At 50.7% G+C, this 25,894-nt stretch overlaps 2 protein-coding genes across 3 annotated transcripts in view; both read left to right on the forward strand.

Annotated features, from left to right (window-relative positions):
- srrm3 (serine/arginine repetitive matrix 3) overlaps window positions 1-25,894 on the forward strand; it is a 54,659-nt gene that overhangs the window by 11,662 nt on the left and 17,103 nt on the right. For both annotated transcript variants that reach the window (XM_062485568.1, XM_062485567.1), the window contains exons 2-4: window positions 11,713-12,017; window positions 22,798-22,899; window positions 25,827-25,894. The exon at window positions 25,827-25,894 is cut by the window's right edge and continues 58 nt beyond it. In XM_062485568.1, the coding sequence (XP_062341552.1) occupies window positions 11,725-12,017; window positions 22,798-22,899; window positions 25,827-25,894 (463 nt within the window). In that variant the 5' untranslated portion in view covers window positions 11,713-11,724. The remainder of the gene's footprint in view (window positions 1-11,712; window positions 12,018-22,797; window positions 22,900-25,826) is intronic.
- Window positions 18,012-18,980, forward strand: LOC134039608 (uncharacterized). The gene is made up of 2 exons (XM_062485579.1): window positions 18,012-18,809; window positions 18,891-18,980. The coding sequence occupies exons 1-2, from the start codon at window positions 18,059-18,061 to the stop codon at window positions 18,914-18,916; spliced, it is 777 nt and encodes a 258-aa protein (XP_062341563.1). The 5' UTR covers window positions 18,012-18,058; the 3' UTR covers window positions 18,917-18,980.

The following is a 25,894-nucleotide window of genomic DNA, read 5'->3' on the forward strand; positions in this document are numbered from 1 at the left end:
AGGGCAGTGGACTTAGGGAGCAGGACAGTGGACTTAGGGAGCAGGGCAGTGGACTTAGGGAGCAGGGCAGTGGACTTAGGGAGCAGGGCAGTGGACTTAGGGAGCAGGGCAGTGGACTTAGGGAGCAGGGCAGTGGACTTAGGGAGCAGGGCAGTGGACTTAGGGAGCAGGGCAGTGGACTTAGGGAGCAGGGCAGTGGACTTAGGGAGCAGGGCAGTGGACTTAGGGAGCAGGGCAGTGGACTTAGGGAGCAGGGCAGTGGACTTAGGGAGCAGGGCAGTGGACTTAGGGAGCAGGGCAGTGGACTTAGGGAGCAGGGCAGTGGACTTAGGGAGCAGGACAGTGGACTTAGGGAGCAGGGCAGTGGACTTAGGGAGCAGGGCAGTGACACGGGCTCCAAATATCCAGAGAAATGAACAAAGCTTCCTCTAATCACCCTCCCTTGGCGCGGCGCTGGGCGACGCTCCCGATCTGTCCCAGGTTTCCAACGCCGTCCCAGCGGGCCGGCTCTTCTCCTCCGCTCTCCTCTCTTTCACTCACTTCCTCTCCTCCGCTCTCCTCCTCCATTCTCCTCCTCTCTCCCCCACACAGGAAGACAGTGGGTTGAGCGAGTGATGCGGCACTCTCACGGTCCGCTAACAACCCTGGCTTTCCTGTTCAAATAGTTTGGGTTGACAGGGTGTGTGTGAGTGAGTGAGTGAGTGAGTGAGTGAGTGAGTGTGCGTGCGTGTGTGCCCATAAGGATTTGTGTATGTTTGACAAGAGCAGAAGTGTCACGTTGCTTCAGCAAAGAGTAAACTCCTCAGCGGTGGTTGTCCTGCCTGTGAATGGGTTATACTTCCACAGGGTTCGGGCACAGCAGCAAGGCCTGAATGTTGATGACCAGCTCCTCTAATGGGAGTTTGAGAGACAGATTAAGTCCCGCTTTTTCACACCTATTCCCTCATCTAAACCCAGTGAGCTGTGAAATGGGCACCTTTATGTCCCAAGGTTACTATAATACTTACAATAACAAGATTATTCTCCTGAGCCGGGATGATGCCACCATCCTCTCAGTTCCCCGACGCATTCTGACACCTGTATTCTATTTACATGATGACCCAAATAGAGAGAGAACGCCGTCTTAAAAAAAAACAAACAACAGCAGCCCTCGTGTTATTAATCCACCTATCTTTCCAGACAGTCGGAGGCAGAGTAAGAATGCAGAAGACAGCATGTTCCCGCTCTCTCCTGGGCGGAGTGACGCTTTGCCCCCTATCTTCTTCCCTCTGCGAGATGGGATGGAGCTGGTTTCTGCTCAACCTATCGGCCCAAATTAATTTCAAATGGAATGTCAGGGTTGCCTTGGAGACAGGCTGAAGGGAAGCCTTCCTGGTGGCTTCTGCAGAACTATCGAGGCAGGAGAGCCACTAAGGAATTTAAAAGGGAGGGCTGGGTTAGGTCTTAGCCTACACTGGCTGCGTGACAGGATAACGGATCAGGGGATGTCTATGTTAATGTTTATGTTGCACGTGTTTAAAGTGTTCGTTGTTAGTTGTTTGTCATCGCTAATGCACACATTTAAACAAGGCAGCAGAGCAGTAGTTTTAGATATGACAGAAATACACTGGCGTTAATTATTAACAGCAAAAGTAAGCCGTGAAGGAATTCATTTGCGCCTGTCAGATGTGCTGATGAGGGTAATTAAGGAGGCCTGCCTAACGAATCGTTAGCAGGCAACCTACAGAACAGCGGCGCTAACGAGCACTTTGTGGTGGTGTTCCTCTCCTCAGACGCCTTTCTCCGAGGTCTCTGTTCGCTAACGAAAACAAGTGGAAGTTCAGCTCGTCGCAGAGCAGGTGTTGTTCCAAGTTTCTTTTCTGGCACTCTGGCATTGCAGATGTCCCCCCTCCACTCCCCCCCCCCCCCCCACACACACACACACACACGCACACAACTAAGGCAGATTGCCGCGGCTTTTAAATCCGTTTGGAAACTGCTCGCGCGCTACCACTCGACTGTCGACAAGCCCCCGTCGTCGAGCGGGTGAGAGCGTCTCGAATATCGCCTCCCAAAAGGTTCTCCGGAACAGGAGAACCGCCCGCCACACCAGCCCTCCCCAGACCCCCGCCCCCCCCCCGCGCAGCCAATCCCCTCTTTCCATCCTCGCCCTCTCATCAAGGCCCAGCTCCCCTCAGCCTGCCCTCCTTCTCTCGGTTTAGGCTCTCCTAAACACTCCCTCCCTCCTGATTTCCCAGGAGAGCAGCAGCAGCCGGGCCCTGGAACGTTCCTGGGTGGGCTCCCTCGCCGCACCTCTAGAAGAGACTGAACCCCCCCCCCACCCAGAACAGCATGACCTCGTTAGCTCCCACTTTCTTTCTGCTCCCCCCTCCTGTTCTCCCCCCGGAGCTCTGTCTGGGCGCTGTTGGCGGGTGTGTCGGAGGCTGGCTGGTTAGGGCAGGCCGGGCCCTGCTGAGGGGAGTCAGATCAGGGAGACAGCAGGAGATAGTTGGGGAGGAGGGACTCGGCCAGGCCAGCTCCACATAAGGCTGTGACTCATTCCCAGCACGCAGCCCCGGTCAGAGGCACGCATGACTGCAGTGGCCACACGTGTCTGGAGCTCACTGGATGGCATTAGCATCATTATGGAATGCTCGTTCCCTGCTTTATAGGCATGTGTTCATGAATACCATGAGGTTTTCTGTCCAGGGCTGTCACACCAGGGGGGGTCTGTGTTTCGGCGCTAAGTCTGTTACCCCCAGCTCCCTCCGTAGGGATTTGAACCCGGGTGCCCGTGGGTGCCTGGTTCTGGAGCCGTAGCCAGACAGAGACAGGCTGGAATGGTGTCAGTTCCAGAGTGGTGTGAGGATGTGTCTGTGGCGCGTGTCTTCGTTTGGGTGTCCCGCTGGGTCTTATCTCTCGGGAGGATTGCCTGGATAACTCCGCCCTCCCTCGGAGGATTACGCTAATGCTCTCTCCTCCTTTCTCCCGCCCCCCTCTCTCTCTCTCTCTCTCTCTCTCTCTCTCTCTCTCTCTCATCCTTTCTTCCTCTCTCCACTGACCTTATTTACCATCTCGCCTTTTTCCCCGCAAAATGCCTCTCCTTTCTTGAACTCCCATGAAAAATAAATATATGCTAATGCCGTGGCCCAGATCTGAGGGACTCTTTGAACTAGCTGCTGTGGAGAGTGTGAACGCCAGCATGGTGGAGAGAGAGAGACAGAGACAGAGAGAAAGTAGGAGCTGGGGTCCCGGACGCATAGCTTGTCTTTGGAGTGGAACTCTGGAGGAATAGCCTAATAGGAAGTGCCATAGCGTGTCTGGCAGCCCCCAAGATATGCTGGGTAACATGCTGCTGTAAACAATTATGTGTTCATCGAGGTGCTGTGTGTGTTTGGGTGAGGTATTTTGCTTGTGTGTGTCCATCTGTAAGGCCAGAGAAACCCTGGGGCTGCTGTGTGCTTCCTGTGTGCTTCCTGTGTGCACTAGCGTGCGTCAGACCAGACAGGCTGTCTGAACTCATGTGTCCACTCATGACTCAAATTCATCATCAGTCAAGAAATCATTGGACAACTGGGCCGGATTTGCTCGGATATCATATTTCTTTCAACGCGACCAGCTCCCACGCAATACAATGTGTCATTTTCTATGATTTCTTTGAATGCTGTACAACAGGGCTAATGCCCTTGTGTGGAAGGATCAGTCAATGAGTAAAGGCTATCATTGATATCCTCTTGAGATGGAACCAGTCCCTGGTGTGAGTAAACAGCTGTTCAGGCCGTGACTCATCACCACCACCGCTAGCAGCAGGCAGCCAGCCTGCTTTGCCGTTTGCTCGGCTGTTTACCATAAAGCTGTGTGTCGCTGTGTGTCGAGAGGCTGAGCTGTGGGCCGGGGCCTGTGTTTAGACACTTTGGAAAACACACTCTGAGGTAAAACACACACACCCCTAGTCACGCCCACGAAGCAAAGCGCCTGGCGGACACACAATGGAGAAGGGGTCTAAGTCGAGGAAATAGTCGTGTATTCAGAGTGGTAGTTACGCTTGGAGGAGATGGAGCTACTTTGGGGGTGGTTGTTAGCTGCAAGGAACAGCGGAGCCCCCCCCAAAAACCCTGATTACCTGCGAGGGAATGAAGGCCTGCTGGTAATTGACAGGCATCACTGTGTATCTGGGAGGCGATCGCTCTTCCCCCTCAAGTTCTGCTCCGTCAATTAGGCTCTGCATTCAGCCTGCCGGGGTGCAGGGACGGGCTCATCTGGGCTCCAGCACATTGGAGATTGGCTTTAGATTGCTACTGGCACTGATTTGACTCAAGCCTCCGTCGCCCCGTGCAGAGAGAGGAGACAGGTGTGTGGGAGAGGGATTTCCCCTCAGTCTCACTTTCTCTCTCTCCTAGACGTCTTGTCAGGGGAGTGATTGGATGTTATGTTGCCACTTGTTAAATAGTGTGGGAAACATGAGGCCGCATGGAATATGGGTGAACAGAAGTTGTATAGCACCAAGGCATCGCTTAAAAGGGAAACATCGAAGGTCCCGGAGTCAAATCCCGCCTCATACGTCGCTTTGGATAAACCCATCCACCAACGAATACATTGAAGACATGGAAAAAAACTAACCAGCAAAACAAACACACACACGTCCAGACAGGAATGGATGCTCCTGGGCAGCGCGGTGGGCTGTGCCAAGCCCAGGACAGATGTGATGAATGTGTGTACTTGTGCTTGCTGAACCCGGGGTGTTTCTCTGGCTGTTTGCTTCGGTGCACAAATAATTATTGTGATGCCCACGACCTCGTCCTCCCTGGAGAGGCACCACTAGCCTGCTTCATCTTCCCCAGGCCTGCTCTCTCGCTGGACACCCTCCTGTCTGGGCAGGCTTGATCTGTCAGTCACAGCTACGGGAACAAATCTCTGGTCATCCTATAAACCAGATTTAATATGCTTGATACAGCCTATGTGGTCATATATTGCCTATCATTTCCTGGTGCAACTTGCCATTTCTGCGGTGTGGAGTGGGTGAGCTTTGGCACTGAGGGAGCGAAGTTCAGAAAGTTCTGGAAGCTTAAATAAACAGATGGGAAAGAAGGAAAGTTCAGAGATGTGGAATTGCCAATGTGGGCTTTCAGTCACTCATGTGTACAGCTAGGCTAATTTAAACCTAGTGTGGGTGCCAGACTTGTCAGAAATTCAGTAATGGACTGTTGGTTTGGATAGAAAGAGGAGGGCACCGTCTAATCCATAGAGAATGACTCAGGGACAGGGCAGAGAGAAAGAAAGATAGACCAAAAGGCGGAGGAGAGAGAGAGAGAGAGAGAGAGAGAGAGAGAGAGAGAGAGAGAGAGAGAGAGAGAGAGAGAGAGAGAGAGAGAGAGAGAGAGAGAGCACAGAAGCAGGCCCCTGCTCTAAATGTTTCCCCAGATGAAGGGATTTATCTTGTTGCTTAAATTCCAATTTCTGCTTTCCTCTAAGTAAGAGAAACAGTCATGCTAGGAAGGTTATTCTAACTTCCTAGAACACTGAACAGAAACTTGCTGAATTGGTCCAATTCCGTCCTCTGGGAGTGTTTCTGTACTTTAGTGGGGCGGTTAGCCCGGCTACATCCACACAACCAGCTTCCTCATTCTTTTATAGTTTAGTATGACCAGTCCGGAACATGGTCTTATAAAGTGCTTTCTGTAGCCAGTTCACTGTGCTGCATTGAATTTTCCCCTCCCAACATGCAGCAGCGACGGCAGACATATTGCTGTTGGCAAAGAATACACTGGAACTGCAGCCTCTGAAATTAACTGTATGGCGGAGCTGCTGTAGGTGAAGGAGGAAATTGAATTATTTTTGCTACCAGGACAAACGAGGAAGGAAAGGGAGTTAAATTGAGTTTCTGACTGGGATCGATGGGGATGACTGTTGGGTGTTCATAACTCTCTATTCGTAACTTCGTATTTCAAGCGGATGATTCCACAGGAAAGGAAAAGACGGCATTCAAAATGAAATCCACTCTCAGTTAACGGTGGATCAAATTGTGTGCCCGCGGTGCAGTGGTTATTTGGTAATCAAAGCAGGTGAATAGGAGATGCTGAGCTGGGTCTTGAAGAACTGGAGAAGGAGGGAGAGGAAAAAGAGGAAGACAGGAAGGAGCAGAAGGACAGGGAAGAGAATGAGGAGGATGTCTATAATAATAATAATAATATACCTGAGTCTCCATCACCCCCACTCTCTCTCCTCTGCCCTCCATCTCCCTCTCTCCCCCGTCAGTGACCTTGCTAATCCCGCCAGCACCACCGTGCTAATCACTCGCCCCAGATCTGTATAGGCTCTTATGCCAAAGTGGACCCATGCTGGGTAGTATGGCTTTAAGCACCATCCTGGGCAAATGCAGTTCAAGACTCAGCCAGCTCTACCGGAAATAGCCAGAAAAGAAGGACGAAGACCAGATGTAGAACTCCAAACACAGTCTCCACGGAGGGGCAGGGAGCTGCCCACATCTCATGTCATCCTGAGCGCAGTGTTCCTCTAGATTGTCAGCCTGCAACCCCCCCAAAAAAGTATATCGTTATGAATCCTCCTGGAGAATGCTTACCACCCAGAAAGTATCGTTGTCTAAGCTAGCTGTCAGTACTAACTCTGCTGAAAGTAGGAACTCTGCTGTCAGTATTAACTCTACCCCAGAAAAACAGGACAGGACTGGTTTATATCCTATATCCTCTGCCTTTGTGCAGAGGATATAGGATATAGGAACCCTTTCTTCCACCGAAGGCTAGTGTTGTCCTTCCCCCAGCCTCCTCCTCACATACCTTCATGTTGGCTCTCCAGCGCAGGGCATGTGAGAGCAGGAGACAGGCTGTCCCCTCAGCCCACAAACACACACACCAGGCTCTCCCCTCAGCCGTCACACACACACACACACACACACACACCAGGCTCAACCCTCCGCAACCTTCGCCTTTCCCAGCAGGACCTCATGGTTCATCTCCTCCGCTGTAAACAACACACTAACAGCCCCAGAATGTGCTGACATGGGCCCTGCTCACCCCCCGTGTCTTTGTGGCCATTTTTAGATGGGCTATACATGGAGAATGTCTGAGGCGTGGTTGGAGCCTGTCTTTGGCACAAGCCTAAGCCATGCCGGGTCTGTGAGAGTGCCTAAACAAAATGCAAGGGATGAATGCGGGTATGATACGATCTGGAAGACGCTTGAAAATCTGTTTGTTTCCAACTACCCACTCGGTCCAGTATCTCATTATCTCAGCCTGTTCAGCACTACTGTCTCCACAGCCTCCTCGGAAGCTTCCAGAGCATTTCCAGCCCGCCACTACAGCAGGGCATCCAGAAATACGCAGACAATTTTACAGCAACCGTTCTTTTTTCTCTGTAACATTTGGCTTTTTTTTCTCTGCCTGCCAGAGGGAGAGGGACACAGTGTTGGATTTGAAGAAGGTTATTGAAAATATAAAATACAGCCTACACGGAGGAAGATATTATGGCTCTTGCTGTTTTTCCTGTGATTTTTAATTGTTGTTTCATAGGTATTTAGATTGTTCCGAAAATATCAATTTAAACTGACTTTCAGTCTCCGATGTTTTGCTGAACAGACGGAAAAGTACGCTGAAATCGACGTGGGGCCTCGATCTGTCATCTCCTACATAGCATTGTGCTGTTGTTGTCTAGCTAGGCCTGTATGCTCCTTCCCATCTCTATCAGACCAACGCTATTTGTATGCAACCTCTGCTCTGACGAAAACAAAAGTTGCTGCTGCTTGTTTTCTGGCACCCAACAGAACGCCTACGTGCTCGGAATGAAGAAACCCGACCTTGAGATGACAAAAACCTCCTGTGGGTGCCAAGCTGCGAAAAAAAAAAAAAAAAACAAGCTTGTACCAAGAGGTGGGTCAAATTAATATGGAGGATGAGGGGGGGGGGGGGGAAGAGGAGGAAGCAGAGAGAGAACGTGTGACAGAGAGCAGGAGAGAGAGCAGGAGACAGAGCAGGAGAGAGAGCAGGAGAGAGACCTCCTGTGTAGCTGAAGGTAGAAGCACGTGCAGTTCTCTTTCAATCATGTGTTAACCTCCCAGCTCCCCCCCCACCCCACCACCACCACCACTCAGATAAAAAACGAGTCCATATCCTTTTCAACTCGTCCTACGGATAACCACCCAGGAAGGTTTTTCCACATCTCTCTCTGTCTCTTCATATCAGTGTGCCTGTCTCTCAGCCAAGGTCGTGCCCCCTGTTACTTCCACACAGTAATCACCAGTGAGGTGCTCTACTCAGTGGGAGCCAATCATCACCATCCCGCCACTCTCACACATAGATGACCATCGGCTCTGAGCGAGGGAGAGAGAGGACGAGGGAAAAGAAGACAGAAAGGGACAAGCGTCGTTTGACAGGAATAAATCGAACCGGTAAAGATATGGCTCATAGTCATTATAGTGTCTCTCCATGGCATCTCAACCTATCCTTATGTTATGGGTAAATGGGCAAACGGGCACATAACACTGTTATGATCACTTCTTATTAGCAAGTAGTCAAGTATAATAACTGTCACGCAAAGATGGTCCATGAGTCACAACACAGGCCGAATTTTCAGCACAGCATTATTTATTGGTCCATGTTGGTATGGTAAAAACAGTGTGACTCAGGTATGATTAACGCTGGTTATCATCCCAGCATTGGCATTGGTCAACATTGCGAATGAAGCCTGGTGGCTTCAGCAGCATAACAAGCGCTGTGTTTACGGCAGGCTGCGCTGTGTACGGTGTGATGTCAGCAGAAAGCAGTCTGTGGTGGAGTCACAGCAGGGGCTCTGCAGGGACGGGAGGGCTCATATGCAGCAGCTTCTCATTACCCAAACACACCAGAACCCACACACACCAGAACACACACTCACCAGAACACACACTCACCAGAACGCACACACCAGAACACACACCCACGCAGTCAGGCAGGCAGGCAGGCAGGTAGACATAAGATGCTGCAGTAGAAATGAGGCCGCTCAATCAGGAGTAATAGATAGGACACGTGTAATGCGTGTAACTAATGCATTTCAGTTTAAAAATATCTGGTTGTGACAACCTTCACCAGCCTTGAAAGAATGAGGGATGGTAGCTCGGCAACAACAATGGCTCGAGATAGCCTTCCCTCCTGTTAGTACTCACACACCATGAACTGAGGCTTCACAACTTCAGAACCTCTCTGACTAGTCTCTCTATCTCTCTCTCTCACTCTCTCTGCTGGGATTGATTCATAAGAACATTTAATGATTGAAGAGAGGGGTGGAATTTGATGCACTTTGCAACCGTAGGGGAATAAAAAACAATACAATAGGGAGTATATAAATATGTTAATGCATAATTGAATGACTACATGTTCGTGAAGGATGGATGAACATTGTGTTCCCTTATTATAAGAGAGCCCAACTTCTTAGAGGGGATTTCAGCTTTATTTGTCCCCAATGGACAAATGAAATTACTGTTGTGAAAATACAATACATCAATATGACAATGGCATATACAGATAAAAACACAATTGTGTTCTGTGTAATACATTTCAAGTGATATTATAATTAGTCAATTGTATGCATCAAATATTTTCAACTCAAGTAACTTAAGGGATGTTTATTTGGGGAGGTTTGCTGTCGTTGCGACAGGCCTCAAACCTTGGACCAGGGACATATGGTGTCAGTGTTGGCGCGTGTGTGTTGCCTGGGGCGACCGAGTGGGCCAGACAAGCCATCCACAGACCATGTCATTAGCATGCATAATGGCTTCGCCTCCTTAGGGCAGCCTAGCCCAAACTACCAGACCAGACGAGAACACAGATCCCAGCCCTGCCTTCCCTATCCTACCCTACCCTAGCTTAGCTGAGCATCGCCCCCGGCTACTGACCAAACTGGCAGCAGACCTAATTGAAAAACAGGAATAAGGCTATTATTCAGTCAAGTGAGAAAAACCATGGGAGATGTCTTGTTAGTTTCCTCCTTTCGTGTACACACACACACACTTACACAGTTTTTATATAGTAAACAACGGGATTTTGAAGACTCAAAATCGCTTGCCTTGGGCGCTTCCCTAATATGTACTGTTTGGTCAGTTGCAATCCCACTGACTATAATTGCAGCTTTGCTTCACCAAACTGATAAGGATTCACATTCCCGAATTCTTTTAGACAAGGGTTTGGTTGAGTGTGTGTGTGTGTGTGTGTGTGTGTATACAGAAATGACTGTCACAGAATATCAAGTGAAGATTTCCAGTGTAATAGATTCAACGACAATGTCTCTTGCGGCACGGCCACCTGTTCTTCCAGAGAAGCGTCGTGTCACTACACACCGACTCGGCTCGTTTGACGGCGCTCCCCCTCGCCCACAGCCCAGCCACTCTCCTCAGTAACAAACACATCAGTAAGACGCCCGTTCTCCCTCGTCAAAAGACACCATGCAAACTCAGTTGTTGTTTGCGACAGCCGGCTGCATGACACGGGCTGACGACATGCTCATTTTCCTTTAACGAGACAAACTCCCCCCAGCTCCTCTTTGACGGGATTGAATTTAGTGGGAGTTTGGAGGAGGTGGACATCCAGAGTTTGCGTCATCCTCGCTTGGCTTTCCCATCACTGACAGTGATGAAGTGCCTCGGCAGGGATTGTCTGACTCCCCGGTGAAAAATGAAGCCATTAGTTGTGCAGGACCGGTGCTGGCCAGAGAAGGCTTCCGGCCTCATAGAGAGACTAGAGGCTTCTCCAGACCAGACTGGACAGCACTATCATATCTGTCTCCATCAGACCGCAGCGAGGCCAGCACTTGTACCACGTGAGTTTTGATTTACAAAACTGTTGGGACAGCATTCAAACTCAAAAGTCTACAGTATGTGTACAGGCCTGGGTTTGTGTGTGCAAACTTTGGCTTATTAAAGCACTGCATAAATTCAAACCTGGGATTGCAACAAACAAATTCTATATACAGTTCTGTGATCCTCACCATTCCTTCAGAATGTCTAGTTCCCCAGTGTTCTGCTCTGGTTCCTCCTATATGTTTGACCTTGACGTCCAGGCAGGATAGGAGCTTGTTCTGTGGATGGTTCAGCTCCCTCCCCCTGGAATGTGCCGGTCTGTTGGGGCATGAGGGAGGCCTCTACTGACGTGTTGTGTGGGGATGCATGTCGACATGCGCCTTCCACCCTAAATAACCCGGATGTGTACAACTTGCTGCACAGTTGGGAGAGAAACCCTGCTGCCTGTCTGTAGATGTAAGGATCAAAGTAAAACAGCTCACTTGTCTGGGATGTGCACCGAGGCTGCAGCTAGCTCTACCTTGTGGTGAGGGTTCCAGGAGCTGAGCACATCATCAGGAGAACTGGCCCAGTCCCTTAGAGGGATGTCAGCCTGGATGGTCGCTGACAGAACCGAACTAACCAAGAACTAACGCTCTTGTCTCCCAGGAGCTAGTCTGGTGTTCGTTTATGTATTGGGAGTCAGGTGGCTGAGCGGTTGGGAAATCGGGCTAGTAATCTGAAGGTTGCCAGTTCGATTCCCGGCTATGCCAAATGACGTTGTGTCCTTGGGCAAGGCACTTCATCCTACTTGCCTCGGGGGAATGTCGCTGTACTTACTGTAAGTCGCTCTGGATAAGAGCGTCTGCTAAATGACTAAATGTAATGTAATGTTAGAACTTTGTCAGACACCTTTTGCTGTTAAAACCCTGGTTAGGTAACGTGTCTCTCTCTCCCCTCTGTCTCCACAGAGCTCTGTGGCCATGTACGATGGGGCGAGGTTGCCTTCCCCCCAGGACAGTGCCAACGGTGTTCCCCAGCCTGTAGGGCCCGTGGCAGGGCCAGGACCGGGCCCAGGGGCCGTGGCCGGCGGGTCAGCATCGGTGCCTGCTGTGCGGCCCAAAGTGGAAGAGGCGGAGCCTGAGGAGGAAGAGGAGGAGCCTCTACCAGAGCCAGTCCTGGTGAAGAAGGCCCACAGAGAGATCCTGGACCACGAGAGGAAGAGGAGAGTGGAGCTCAAGTGTATGGAGCTGCAGGAGATGATGGAGGAGCAGGGGTGAGTGGGGAGAGATGGCTTCTGGGTAAAAATAGATTTTAGAACACTGCGGTGTCTGAATCAGCAGAACACCCGGTCCGCATGTGACATAAGGATGAGTCTGCAGCTAGAAACTCTACGGCTCCTGCCGAGGTCATCTGTGCTCTCCGATGAGGATCTAAGCACAGCACATTCACACTCTGGGGTTTTCAAAAGTAAACAAAAATGCTAACTGCCTCCAGGAATGACTGCCAGACCCAGAGCCTGAGAGTTAGCGAAGGACATCCAGTAGCATCCCTTGTTAACATGCTCTTTCCTTAGGCGCTAATTGTGGTAGAGCTAGGGCTAACGCTACGCTCGCCCACAGAGGATTAGTGTGGTGACTGGCATCTCCTCTAATCTTCCCAGCGGCAAGACACATCTGATGTGTCTAGCCTGGACGCACGCTCAGCTACATGGATCAACAAGGCTCCAGGAGTCCCTACAGGCTAGCTAGCTGTGATGCTAACTAATAAGCAGCCGGGTGACCTTGTGTCGGTTGTGCGTAAACAGTGTGTCTTCTGGGACTAGGTCTGAACGTGAAGGTCAGTCACGCCAGTCAGTACTGCATCCAGATGAACTCAGATCTGAGAGGGGCCTTGATTTGACTGGATGTTATGACATTCAGATAAAATAGCAAGTTGAGATTTTGTAATATGAGTAGAGGTTTTAATGACGCCCATTTTTTGTTCATCAGTCATACCCAGTTTCTCCTCTTCATGAAACCGTAGTGGCGACAGTGATTAGCAGTATGCTCACTTTGAACGGATGTCTCCAAAGAGCAGAGTGTATGACACTGGGGGCATTTGAATCAATGAAGATGCAAATCCAGCAGATGGGTGATCCTCATTCTATCCTAGGCTCTCGCTAAGGCATCTTTTATTGTATCCTAAAATCACGTATACGTCATCCAGGGCTCAACAGAAGCAGACATTGAAACGCTTTTCTGTCATCTGATATACTGTTATGTCACATGTCCTTTGATGAACTCTTCATTTCATTTTCCAGTTAGCGGTGGTGTCTGCTTGAAGAGGCACGGTCGACAGTCCCGCAGCAAAACAGCGTTTGTGTAACCCGAGACTCTTAGTTTCTGAAGAAAACACTAACTGCACAGGGCTTACCAGCTGTGCTTCATTGTGTAGGCTCATTCAAGCTGTCGCTTGGAAGGGAAACACAGAGAATAGCTCTGGTAATGCGACACTGAAATCTTACGCCAGCTGCTCTGCTGTCAGGCTTAGCTGAGTAGTGTGTGTGGAGCAGGGTGAGGCGAGGGTGAGGCGAGGGTGAGGCGAGGGTGAGGCGAGGCCTAACCATGGCGAGATCATTGATATCATCTGAATTTTCAGATTTTACCCACCCCCATCTCAGCCACCCACCCCCATCCTAGCCACCCTTCCCCATCCTAGCCACCCTTCCCCATCCTAGCCACCCACCCCCATCCTAGCCACCCTTCCCCATCCTAGCCACCCACCCCCATCCTAGCCACCCTTCCCCATCCTAGCCACCCACCCCCATCCTAGCCACCCTTCCCCATCCTAGCCACCCACCCCCATCCTAGCCACCCACCCCCATCCTAGCCACCCACCCCCATCCTAGCAACCCATCTTAGCCACAGCTATGAAGCAATCCCTGGCTCCTAGGGGCGTGTGGGGCAGGGGATGGTGTAGTAAGTGGGGTTGGCGTCTTTCTGGCATCATTGTATTTGTCTCTGTCTAGACCGCTCCTTGCCCCCCCCCCTCCCTTCTCCTCCACTATCTTCCATTTTCTTTCTGCTGGTGAGGAAGCAGGTTGGAGGGTGGAGGAGTGGGGCGACTGCAGGGTAATGGCAGTGTGTGCCAGATTGATGTGGCTGATAGTGAAGCTCCTGGATGTCATGATGAGAGGGGGGGGGAGCACTGCCATCTGTCAGGGCCTTCTCCTCTCCCCTCTGCCCTCCCCTCCACTTCTCTCCTCTACTCTGTCTCCTCCCTCTCCCTTCCTTTGCCCTCCTCTTCTCTCCTCTCCTCTAATCTCCTCCCTCCCCCCCCCTCTTCTCTCCCATACTCTGACCCCCCTCCTCCTCTCCACTTGTCTCCTACCCTCCCCTCCCATCGCAATCCCCTGGCTTCCTCTGGCTATGAGCTCTCTAATTGCCCCTGGTTAGAGTAATGCAAAGGAGCCATATGTCTAAGGAAGAGTCCCAGTGACAGCCTGGAGACTGCTTAATGAGGACGGGGAGAGACTGACTGATAGACACTGTTCAATCCCGACTCACTAATGTGTGGAGACTAGTTAGAACTCAAAGAAGGGAGACCATTTAGTGGGATAAATGTAGAAGTTCCCTGTAAAAATATGAGTCCTGCTTTTAGCACTGTTCTCCAAATGCAATGACAAACTGGTTTCCCTGTGAAGGAGATAGGAAGAGTGGGATAAAAGGATACAGACATGGATAGAAAGGGATTGGAGAGTTAGGTATTAGGGACAATTAAAATGGTGGCTGGAGCCTGTTATCTGTTGTGGATTTAAGCCTGCCACCCCCCCCCCCTCCAGCAACACACACACACATCCTCGCACACACACACAAACCTCCCCATGAGAGTCTGCCTCTCTCAAGGACATGGCTGGAGATTAGGACAGGTTGACCACCAGCCTTTCCTTCACAACCCCTCCAGCAGTTTGCCTCCTCTTTCCCTCCATCCCCCACAAGCCTTGATCCCCCTTCCCCCCCCACCACCTCTCCTCCCCCACTATTCCTCCTTCCCGGACGCTAAAACCAGGGATTAATGGTCTGTCCTTTGTGATAGCCTCTCCCTGTGATCCAATTAGAGGAGCTCTGCAATTAAAGACGTGTGCACATGAAGCTGACTGAGGCCTGGCCTCTTCCATCCTGGCCTCTTCCATCCTGGCCTCTTCCATCCTGGCCTCTTCCATCCTGGCCTCTTCCATCCTGGCCTCTTCCATCCTGGCCTCTTCCATCCTGGCTTCCATCCTGGCCCCTGCTGCTGGCCCCTGCTGCTGGCCCCTGCTGCTGGCCCCTGCTGCTGGCCCCTGCTGCTGGCCCCTGCTGCTGGCCCCTGCATGTCCAGTTAGGGAGGATGGGGTTGCCTGCATTGATGGTTCATACTTTGGAATACAAGCCTGGTTGGCGTAGCCAGCGTGCAGCCAATCAGTGGCCAGCATGAGGCCCAGAGTGATCCCAACACATCAGGGGCTTCCCAACAGGACGTTTCCAAGGCTACTTCCTGTTATGCTAATGAGTCATAGGGAAATCGCCTGTGGATAAGCAAACAATGTCTAGACTGTCATCTTTAAATGGATGGATGTCCAATATAGGCTCCAGTGAGAAGTGTAACTACAAGCCTGTTAGTGTAGAACTAGATATTACAGTAATATCCGTGACTGAAGCTCATCCAGTGTTGCCTCTACACTGGTCCACACAGATCTCTGTTTTTCGATTTGTGTTTGTAATAATTGAGCCCTAATGAGCATCTGCATGATTACAACCCCTGGGGAGAGAGCTGCCCAGTCTCAACCTCTTAATGAGCATACTTCACACACACACACACACATGCACATACAAATTCACTCCCTCACTTACTCTCTCCAGAAGTCGCTCTCTCACTCAGTGAGTGTCGTCGTAGCTCAGACCGTTTCCTGCATAGCGATCAGAGGTGGGGACTGATCTTTCAGGAAGGAGCGCGGAGCAGAGTGTGTTTGAGAGATAGCTGTTGTTTACGGAGAGGATACTTTGGCTGGTGACTAACATCCATAGGCTTACGTACACACAATGGCACCTATGTCAATATGTCCTCAGGCATACATGAATGTATAAGCTGCGAAGCTTCAATAGAGCAAAGGAAATTAATTAGCTTGAGCCTAATGTCAGTTTCTGTATGGTTTTACTGACATACATGTGAGCCAGCTCACAGTAACGTACTGACGTCCTGTGGCAGATTTAGTTGACGTTTTATCATGAAACTTCTCAAAGACCTGATAGTCCTGTCAAGTAGCCTATATCAAATAGAAGTGACCTATTTTAGTTGCCTAATATGAATGTGAGGAGTAGGAATATTGGATAAGGGCTGAGATAGGGCAAAGAACAGGATAGAAGCATGGAAGGGCCCGTCCACACAGAGGAGTGCCTCGTCGAGGAAACCATATTGAGGGGCGGCTGTTGTGGACTGAGATGATGAGTTCTTGAGAGGAGCGTTCTCCTGAATCGCCCTGTTCCCAGGCTCTGCTTTGTGCTGGAATCAATACTGCCTGCCACGGGAGTGACTTGCCAGGCTAAGTCTAGGAATAGGAGAAGAACAAAAGAACCCTTTCAGATAGAATGACCCCCATGTTCATTCCGGCCTTTCGGCCCTAGTCAGTCAATCTGCTTGTGCTGATTCCCTCCAAACGCAATCTCCACTGGTCTCGAGGAAGACAAACAGCCAAGAGGATGGCAGGGACGGAGTCATGTGATCTGCTCATGCTCCACCGTGTAGGAGACGGAGAGAGGGGTTGCACTGCGGGAAATTAGGGCTCATTCTTTTTCTTTCCAACGCCATCCAAGTAGGCCAGGTTTCTCCCCGTTCATACCCCTTAAACAGTGTGTGACTTGAGATGATTTATGCAATTAGAATGCATTGATTGAAATTGCTCTCCACTTGAGAGCTGAACTATTTCTCTGTGCAGCTCTGTGGGTTTATTAATTTGTTCTCCAAAATAGAAAACCGTTTTTTTTTTCTCTCCTTATTAAAAAAAAATAAAAATTCTCCACCCAAAGCCATTCAATCGTTTCCCCCCAAAAGCCATTCAATCTCACTAACTACATTCACATTGCTCTGACACTAAGCTTATTGCTCGGGTATCGATTAGGTGTGTGTCCCAGGTGCGGACAACGCTACCTGGGGACCCGTGGATTGGACGAGTCTCCTAAGAGCCCACCTCCAATCAATGACTATCAAACGAAGGATGGTTTTCGAGTCCGAGCTATTTATTTCCCAGGGTCCCTTGCTAATGAAGGGCATCTCTCAGTGTCCAAGGTAGTCTAATTACTTCAATCAGGTGTTTTAATAGAGGTGATTTGTCACGGCTGGGGTGGCAGGGAGTCCTTGTCGGATTCATGTCCCTCCCTGTCTCTCTCCACTCACTCTCACTCTCACTACACACACACACACACACACACACACAGACAGACATTCTTACACTACTCTCTATTTAACATTATTTCCTCCACACCTCCACACTTGTTAACGTTTGAATACAGTGCTACAATTCTCCAGCTGCACAGAGCTGCATTAAGAGCGGTGAGTGCAGAGCACAACAGGACGCCGATAGTGCAGAACATTGACCTATACCCCACAGAGCAGCGCTAATTAAATGTTTAGATCAAAGACGCAGGTTTGGTTGCATGTTTCATAACAGCCTCTGGTAAGATGGCTGAATGGCCGCGTTTCCCAGATTTGATCGTTCTTAAGGACTTAACCCTTTATTCTGCCTTCGGGTCACATGACCCAAAGGTTCATAACGAACCATCGTTGTGTTTACCCAATTTTACCCAATACAAAAACAAATAAAAATACTTTTCTTTTAACATTTGCAATGTGGGGGGTCTGAGACAGCCCAACGGTTAAAAGAAAATGCTTCACTTTGTTTTTGTATGAGGTAAAGTTGTCGCAATACGACGGTGGGTCACAATGACTGATGGGTCAGAATGACCCGAATATAACACAAGGGTTAAGAAGGGTTCGTCTAAGAAGTAGCGCTGAATCTAAATCAATCGATGCCAGGCAAATCTATCGCCTATCACTTTATCAGCGCATAAATCACACACAACACCCTGTGGTCCCCACACACAGGTGCAGTTAGTACACGGGCGCGTGTGTGTATGTGTGATCACAGCTAACAGGTGTATCCAAGTAGTAATCAAGCCCATTAACGCATATATACCCCCTGTGGCTAGGCACACACATGGAGAATGGCAGCCAGCCAGGCACACAATGGAAAAAACAGCCAGCAAACGGAGCAAGAGGTCGCCTTCGTTTACCCCAGAGGAGATGGCCGTATTAGTGGACGAGGTCTGGCAGCACCGTGATGACTTATTTGGGGGAACAAAGGACAAAAGAAACTTTGTATTAAAGAACCGAATTTGGCAGGCCATAGCCCAGAAGATGTCCCCCTCTAGTCCCTGTGGCCTGCGAGACTGGGGTGCTGTAAGGAAAAAGTGGCAGGAGTTCCAAAGCCAAACCAAAAAAAAAAGTGCAAAGGTGAGGCGAGAGAGCATGGGCACGGGTGGTGGCGCACCTGGTGCTCCAACCCTCACTCCGGACGAGGAAAAAGTCCTTTCCATAATTGGAAAGAAGGCCTCTGAAGGCATTAGTTGGGGCCTCAATCTTCTGGGGGACGAGGGCCTCTCAGAAAACAGCGAGGAGGAGGAGGAGGAGGAGGAGCCATCTGGGAGCAGAGCAGCGACATGCACGTCCCCAGGAGAGGACCACCCCCCACAACCGAGCCCTGTCCCCGTGCGCCAACCAGCAGGGCCCGGTGTCTGCATGCGGGGATGCTTAAGAGGGCGGCCCCCCATAACGACCTGCACCTGCAGCGAGACGCTGGTGCGTCTCGAGAGGGAGAAACTGGTGGTGCTGCGGGGGATAGAGGGCCAACTGGAGAGACAGACTGCCCTCCAGGAGGAGATGGTGCAGATCAAACGCCAGAGGTTGGAGCTGCACCGGAGACAGCTGGCACTCGCCGAGGCGCAGATCAACCGTCCCTCCATCTCGGTCCCAATAATTCTCCCCCAGGATGGAGGTAAGGGGCGATTTTTTTTTTTTCTCCGCATTGCACAATGTATCCCGTTCAATTTCACTAATCAATCTCCCTTCATTGCAGGTGATGCAGATGCAGACGCCCAGTAAGACAGCGGTGCCACTGCTTTTTGTTTCTATTTGTTTTTTTAAATAAACTACTTTTCCTTTTCAACCAGGTGTTGTGTGGATCATTTTGCGTCATTTCCTAGCTTTCAAGCCCTATACATCAGAGGTCTTCAACCCTGATCCTCAGGGACCCCCTGTCCTGCACGTCTGAGATGTTTCCCTGCTCCAACATACCTGATTCAAATGAATGGGTCGTTATCTAGTTATGCAGAAGCTTGTTAACGACCATTCATTTGAATCAGGTGTGTTGGAGCAGGGAAACATCCAGCCAAGTTCAATTACACCTGTCAGTTTCCCTTATCTGTGAAATGCCACAGGGTTGTTGATGTTTTTATAGCTAATGTAAACTCATATGCAGATGCCGAATGTGTGGGAAAACCTAATGAGTGATAGTAATGACGATTCATTTTATTTATGTAGCTACAGGAACACATGGGCAAATCTTAATTTTATATCGTTATTTTTTTCCGTATGCTATTATTTTTCTTGCGTTGGTGTTCTGCAGCTGTGGGCGCACATTTATCATTACGCATGGTTTTAGTATTCCTTTGAGTGTCAGATATAACTTTCCCTGACGCGGCTGCAGTGAGCGTTTGGTCGCTAAGAAGGCGACCAAGCGCTTTCTTAGTGAAAGATCTTCTTAAGCTAAGAACGACTCTGGGAAACACGTCCTTCTTTCGCAGCGCTCTTAAGAGCGCTCCTAAGAAGCTCTTAGCGCTTTAGAGATTCTTAACCCTTGTGTTATTTTCGGGTCATTCTGACCCATCAGTCATTGTGACCCACCGTCATATTGCGACAACTTTACCGCATAAAAAAACAAAGTGAAGCATTTTCTTTTAACCGTTGGGCTGTCTCAGACCCTCCACATTGCGAAGGTTAAAAGAAAATTATTTTTATTCGTTTTTGTATTGGGTAAAATTGGGTAAACACAACGATGGTTCGTTATGAACCTTTGGGTCATGTGACCCGAAGGCAGCACAAGAATCTGGGAAACGCGGCCAATACTTGACAGTTTACGCCTAATGATTTTGGGGTTGGCATAGATTTTCTTTTTCTTTCGTAAAACCTTTTAACACATTCTAAAGAAACGATCTGTCATTTCGCCGATACGGATAGCGCTTTTTGGACGAGTCGTAAAACAACATTGGGTCCTTTCCAGCAGTCAGATCCAGGAGTTTGTGCAGGTGCTGGAGGAGGGGCTCCAGGGGGGACCAGATAAAGCTCAGGGTTGTTGTTAAACCCCAGCCATTACATGCTCTACTGAGTACGCACCCCCACATCTCCTAAGACCATCACGCTGGCTAGCCCGGCCCGTGAGAACCGAGGCCTTGCTGTTTCACTGCAGGCTTGGCTGCGCCTGAGAACCAAGGGGAGAAACTGGCGCAGTGAAGTGAAGTGAGGAGGAGGAGAGGCCCTGTGTGGCGTGGTCGGTCGGCAGCAGCCCGCCAGCTTGGGGCCGGGACCCTTCATTTATGTCTTTGCTTAACCGTCAGCTGACAGCGTGTGTCTGGCGCTCCTCAACATCTCGGCCATCATCAACACAGTGGAGCGTGCAGCCTCCGACCTCCAGCCTCCGGCCTCCAGCCAGACGTTTGTCTGGTCTGAGGAGCATCAGGCCACAATGGGCATCTATTCCGAGGCTCTCCTCTCTCCCTCTCAGCTCAGACGATACGCCACAGTCAGCTGAGCAGGAGAGCGCACTAGAACAGACAGACCAAAGCCCCTCATCCTGACACGCCTATACAGCAGCACACAGGGACGCTATTGCTCATGGCTCCTGTCCCCGTGCACGGGAAGCCCATGAATAGAAAATTAGGTGAGTGTGTCTGGCCTCCATTGTGCTGTGTTGATAGCTGCTGGGCTGGGGGATTGCTCTACGCCAGGGAGAGACCGGTTCTGGTCACACTTTGCCTTAAAGCCACACACACACACACTCCCTAATCTCATTTCCTCCACCATGGACCTGATACCGTCGGCCTGGCAGTATGGAAGGGAATGGAGCCGATCCTCGTTTTAATCTCCAAAGGCAAATGTCCTCTGACTATTGCCATTTTCTGAAATGAAGCACTGATTAATTAATGTCCTGGTTTCTGGAATAGGTGCCATGACCAATTAACAAAGAGAGAGAGAGAGAGAGAGAGAGAGAGAGAGAGAGAGAGAGAGAGAGAGAGAGAGAGAGAGTCTGTGTGGCTTTTGAGGATAGGATTTGTTCCAGCACCTACCAGTTGACAGCTCCTCCAGTGTGTGTGTGTGTGTGTTTAGCTCAATCAGGGCTAAATGAGCAGAGGGTGCTGTTAAGTGCTCATAAGAGGAAGCTTGTTACATTTGAAAAAATTGGTATACTTAGAATTGGAACGATTATGTATTGCATTAGATTAACACAGTATTTTTCCTCTCAGACTCTCACAGTCACATTTAACCTTCTCAAATTGTCCCTGCATAAAACACATCTTGTGCTGGCCAAAGCACTTTATTTAACAAGATAGTTTCTACACTGAAACTGGAACTGTCAGCCAGGCGGTGTTATATTCTGCCCCTGGCACTACTTTCCCAGCTGTCGAGGCCTCTCTCTGGTCCTCTCCTCTGACTCACCCCACACAGCACAGAGAGGAAGCCACAGTGACTCCAGTCGCCTCATTATCACACAGCCCGCGTCACTGTCCACCTTCGTCCGACTTCAGCGGCAGATTAGCTGCGTGCGCTCCAGCGAGTCCTGATGAGGCTGTGGCAGGCGTGATGGAATGGAGTGCAAAGACAGCTCAGTAGCACACCTCTCAAAGAGACGAGAGCACATTTGACAGAGTAGGAGCTCTTAGAAATCAGATTTGCCTCCATCAACCTTTTAGAGCGTTCTATCTAATCTTTAGGTGCCTTCTGCCTGCCTGGCTGGCTGGCTGGCTGGCAGGCTGTCTGGCTGCCTTGCTCAGACAGACGGTGTGTACTCTGGCTTTGCTCCAACAGCAGGAAACTGTCAGCAAGTCACAGAACCAGAACTGTCCAATTTGTGGTTACTGAGTTGGTTGAGAACGTTTATGTGCGTTCGTTTTGCTGTCATGAGGAGCCCCAGGTTGTGTGTCTGTCATCCCCCCCACCACCACCTCCTGAATCTGCTGCTGGCTCATGAATACATTTACAACGTGTGTTCCAGTTTGCAGATTGAAACTCTAGGGGGAGTGGGCCTCCAGTAGGTTCCCCCCCCCCCTGGCCTGGTTCTGGCCTCTGCAGGGCTGCTTCGCTCCGCTGGGAAACAAGACATGACACCCAGAGCCCGGAGGAGGGGGGTGGGGTTGGTCGAGGTCTGGTCCACGGCCGCTCATCTGAATTTGCCTCATCACGTGTCGGAGAAGCCATGCAGAGGTGACAGTCCCTCAACACTGCGGCGTGACACCCGGGTCACGGTACAGATGGGTTTCCGTCTCGGGGGGTTTTTCCCCGCCGTTTATGTTCTGTATGGAGACGACACGGGTCGTACGCCGGCGTGCGTCTGCTATGACAGATGATGATTAGCCGTTGCTGTGCTGATAGAGGACGCGTGTGATGGATCAGTTGTCTGGCCGTGGCTGTTGCACCAAACAGCCGAGCTGTGTTCACCATGCACCGCTGCTTCCTGTGTGTGTGTGTGTGTGTGTGTGTGCCATGTCTTTATTAGCTCCCCTGTTTGACCTTTGTGATAGAGAGCGATCTATCATTCATGCCCGGTACAAACCTGGGAGCGCACAGCCTTCACTGCGCTGTTAAGGAAACCAACCTCGGGGGTTATTAATAACAGTGTGTGTGTGTTAGGGGTGTGTTTGCATGTGCCTGAGTGTGTGTGCGTGACATTTGTGCTGAGCTCTGGTGTGTCTTGTGTTCCTGCTCTGCAGGTACTTGGAGGAGGAGATCAGACAGAAGGTGAGCACCTTCAGACAGATGCTGATGGAGAAGGAAGGAGTGATCACCAGAGAGGGCTCTCACACACGCCCACCGTAAGTCCCACACACACACACACACACACACACACACACACACACTGTAAGTCACACGCACACACACACAAACCCACCATAAGTCCTCCCCCCCACACACACACACACACCTACCATTTCATACCTGAACCATTTAGTGTGCATCTCCTGCAGCGCTATCTCTTCATGATTGTCCTGTAGCGTGGTCGCCTCCTCTAATGGAGCTGTACGCTGGATAGATGAGATGAGAGAAGATAAGCAAGGTAGTGTCAGACACGGCGCTGAGGAAGTGTGTGTTCGCATACTAAGCCAGTCCTGGGTGTGTGTGTGTGTGTGAGTGTGTGTGTGTGTGTGTGTGTGTGTGTGCGTGCGTGTGTGTGTGTAGGTATTCATGTTCATGTATGGGTTTGTGTATGTGAGTGTATAATAAGGAGTTAGTCAGCACGCTGTGACCTATTAGATCAGGGCCTGGGTTGTCTCTGAGCTAATGATGTCTAATGACCTTCTGCCCGTCACACAGTCCTGACTAATGACTCTAGTGACTCTAGCTGCTAGTCGGCCATCACCTGACATTCATACTGTGTGCACGCAGCCCTGCAAGGATAGGGGGTGGGGAAGAAAGGAAGGAGGAGGGAGCGAGGAAATAGCAAGAGATAGGTGTCAAATTCATGAAAGTGATAGATAAACCCCAGCTCATTCACCGCCTGCCTGCCATATTGCTGCCGGGACAGAGAAATAGAAAGGAAGAGGAGAGAGATAGCAAGCTGTCTTTCTGTGGGCCTTCTGTGAAAGGTATCTCTCTCGGAGGTGATTCGGGGCCAGTGCATTTGGCATGGACGGGATATATCCTCGGCATTCACAGCTGATGTGGAAAGCCTTGATGTGGAAAATCGAGGAGGGTTGCAATTTGCCCAGAGTTGCTCCCCTGAGACACGTTTTGTGCTCTCTCTTTCTCCCTCTCGCTTTCTCCCCGTCTCTCCCTCTCTCTTCTCGCTCTCCCCCTCTCATCCCCCCTTTCTCTGCCTCTTTCCCTTTAGCTGGCTCTCTTCCTCTGACACACGCAGGCACGCACACAGAGAGACACACAGGGAATGTTGGGCCTGTCAGGTTAGCAGATGACTGAATATCTCGGTGCCGGGGCATTGGGACAGTCATCATTTCTCGGCTCGCGTTGATGAATCCGAAGCTACCACGGGACCTTCCCTAGGGTCGTTTCCATGGGGATGGTGGACTCGCGAATGTTGCAGCCGCTCCCCCCCCCCCGTCAGACGCATCCTCCCCAAAGTCTCCCTCTACCAGCCGGCCATCGCACCGAAAAGTCCAGCTCGTTAATAAAAACCAACCGGAGGAGTCCGACGACACATTCTGCAACGCAAGCGAGAAGCGGCCCTGCATTGGCTGCAGCTCTTGCTTGCAGCAGCTCCGCACGGCGCTGCGCGTTAGCTGTGGAACGGCACTCAGCCATTGATTCTACCCAGAGTGGACGAGCGCAGCGACAGGAAAGTCGGTGCGTAAGGCCTTTCGGAGCCGCCCGAGCTGAAAGGCCTTCTCCGTTTCGATCGCAGCCGGATCAATGGGAACACTCGCCCCCAGGGTGTGCCCGCGCACCCTGCAGCCTCCCACACAACACACCACACGCCCTGCCCCTGGGACTGGCAAACAATAGGCGGACAAACACTGTTCTTTTCTTTGGAACTCGAATAAGCATCGCTATATATCATGGTGAGGGATTTGTATAGAGCTAATACTCCTATGAGTCACATCCCACTGCTTCCAATGGCTGTTTTTTCCGACGGCCCCAAACGAGAACAAGGACTCGAAGCATCCCTTCTAAAGTAGCTGTCCTCATAGCACCCTCCTCCGGCAACAAGGGCGTAGAGGGGCCAGGTGGGGCTGTAGACGAGGGGGTGGGGATGGGGGTTGGAGGGGAAGCTCTGCTGTGCCGGCCCTGAGGAGGACCACAGCTCCCCGGTCCATCACTGCCAGAGCCTGGAGCCCAGGACGGCTCATTAGACGCGGGGACACTCAGTCATCCGGCCTGGAGAGACCTCCACCTAATCACGCTCAGCTGTCCTGTCTGGGTCCACCTCTCCTAGCGCGGCCCTGGGGCATTCAGGCGTCACCCCCCGTCCTTGTAGAAACCTGGGGGTCAGCAGGCAAGGCCTGAGACTGTTTGCATGGACGGATTTGTCCGTTTGTCCTGTTGGCGTGAGAGGTAAGACACTTGCTAGTCATCTACTACCTGATGCAACGGACTGGAGAGATGGAAACAGCCCGTTCCCTCTCAGCCATTGGCAGGGTTTCTAAATTCATAAACGTCAAGTGTGATCATCCCAGATGTCTCTCTCCCCCTAATACTCCACTGTGCTGTTGTTATTGCTCACTTCAGATCTCCTCAAATGATTTCAGCCTTGAAAATGAGCTTGTCTCTATCTAAATTAGACCTGCTGACGTGTGTGTGTGTGTGCGTTCGTTTGCTCACGGGCAGGGCCCTCAGAATGTGTGGAATGACGTTATTTTGTTGCATCCTGTGTAGGAGCTGTAGGAGCCTTATTATGATACCTGGTTGGGACTGATGCAGGCAACCCCCAGTAATAATCCTGTTCCTGGGGCTGTGGTAGAGATGAGGGGATAATCACAGAGCGTGTGTGAGGACGGGGGGATCACGGAGGAGTGGACCGCCATCTGTACGCGTGTTTGCGTGTGGGAGAGCAAGAGACCGAGTTCGAAAGAAAGAGTGATTGCATGCAATGTTGCAGCTGGCTGAAATGACAGTTTTGGCTCATGAGCTGGGAGCTGGGCCTGCTCTGTGTTCAGGCTGTTACAGCACCGGACGATTTATCTGCAGATTAGGCCCTCTATACAAACACCCCCATACACACTCCTTTTATTTTTATTTTTTTTAATTATTATTGGCCATTTTTGACCTCAGTGTTTGATGTTGGCAGGGTCGCTCAGCTGCCGTACGGTGAGCATGGTGATGGCCAGGTGGAAGACCCTGCCCTGGTGGACGGCT

The sequence above is a fragment of the Osmerus eperlanus genome, chromosome 19, assembly GCF_963692335.1.
Source record: "Osmerus eperlanus chromosome 19, fOsmEpe2.1, whole genome shotgun sequence".
Taxonomy (NCBI): Eukaryota; Metazoa; Chordata; class Actinopteri; order Osmeriformes; family Osmeridae; genus Osmerus; species Osmerus eperlanus.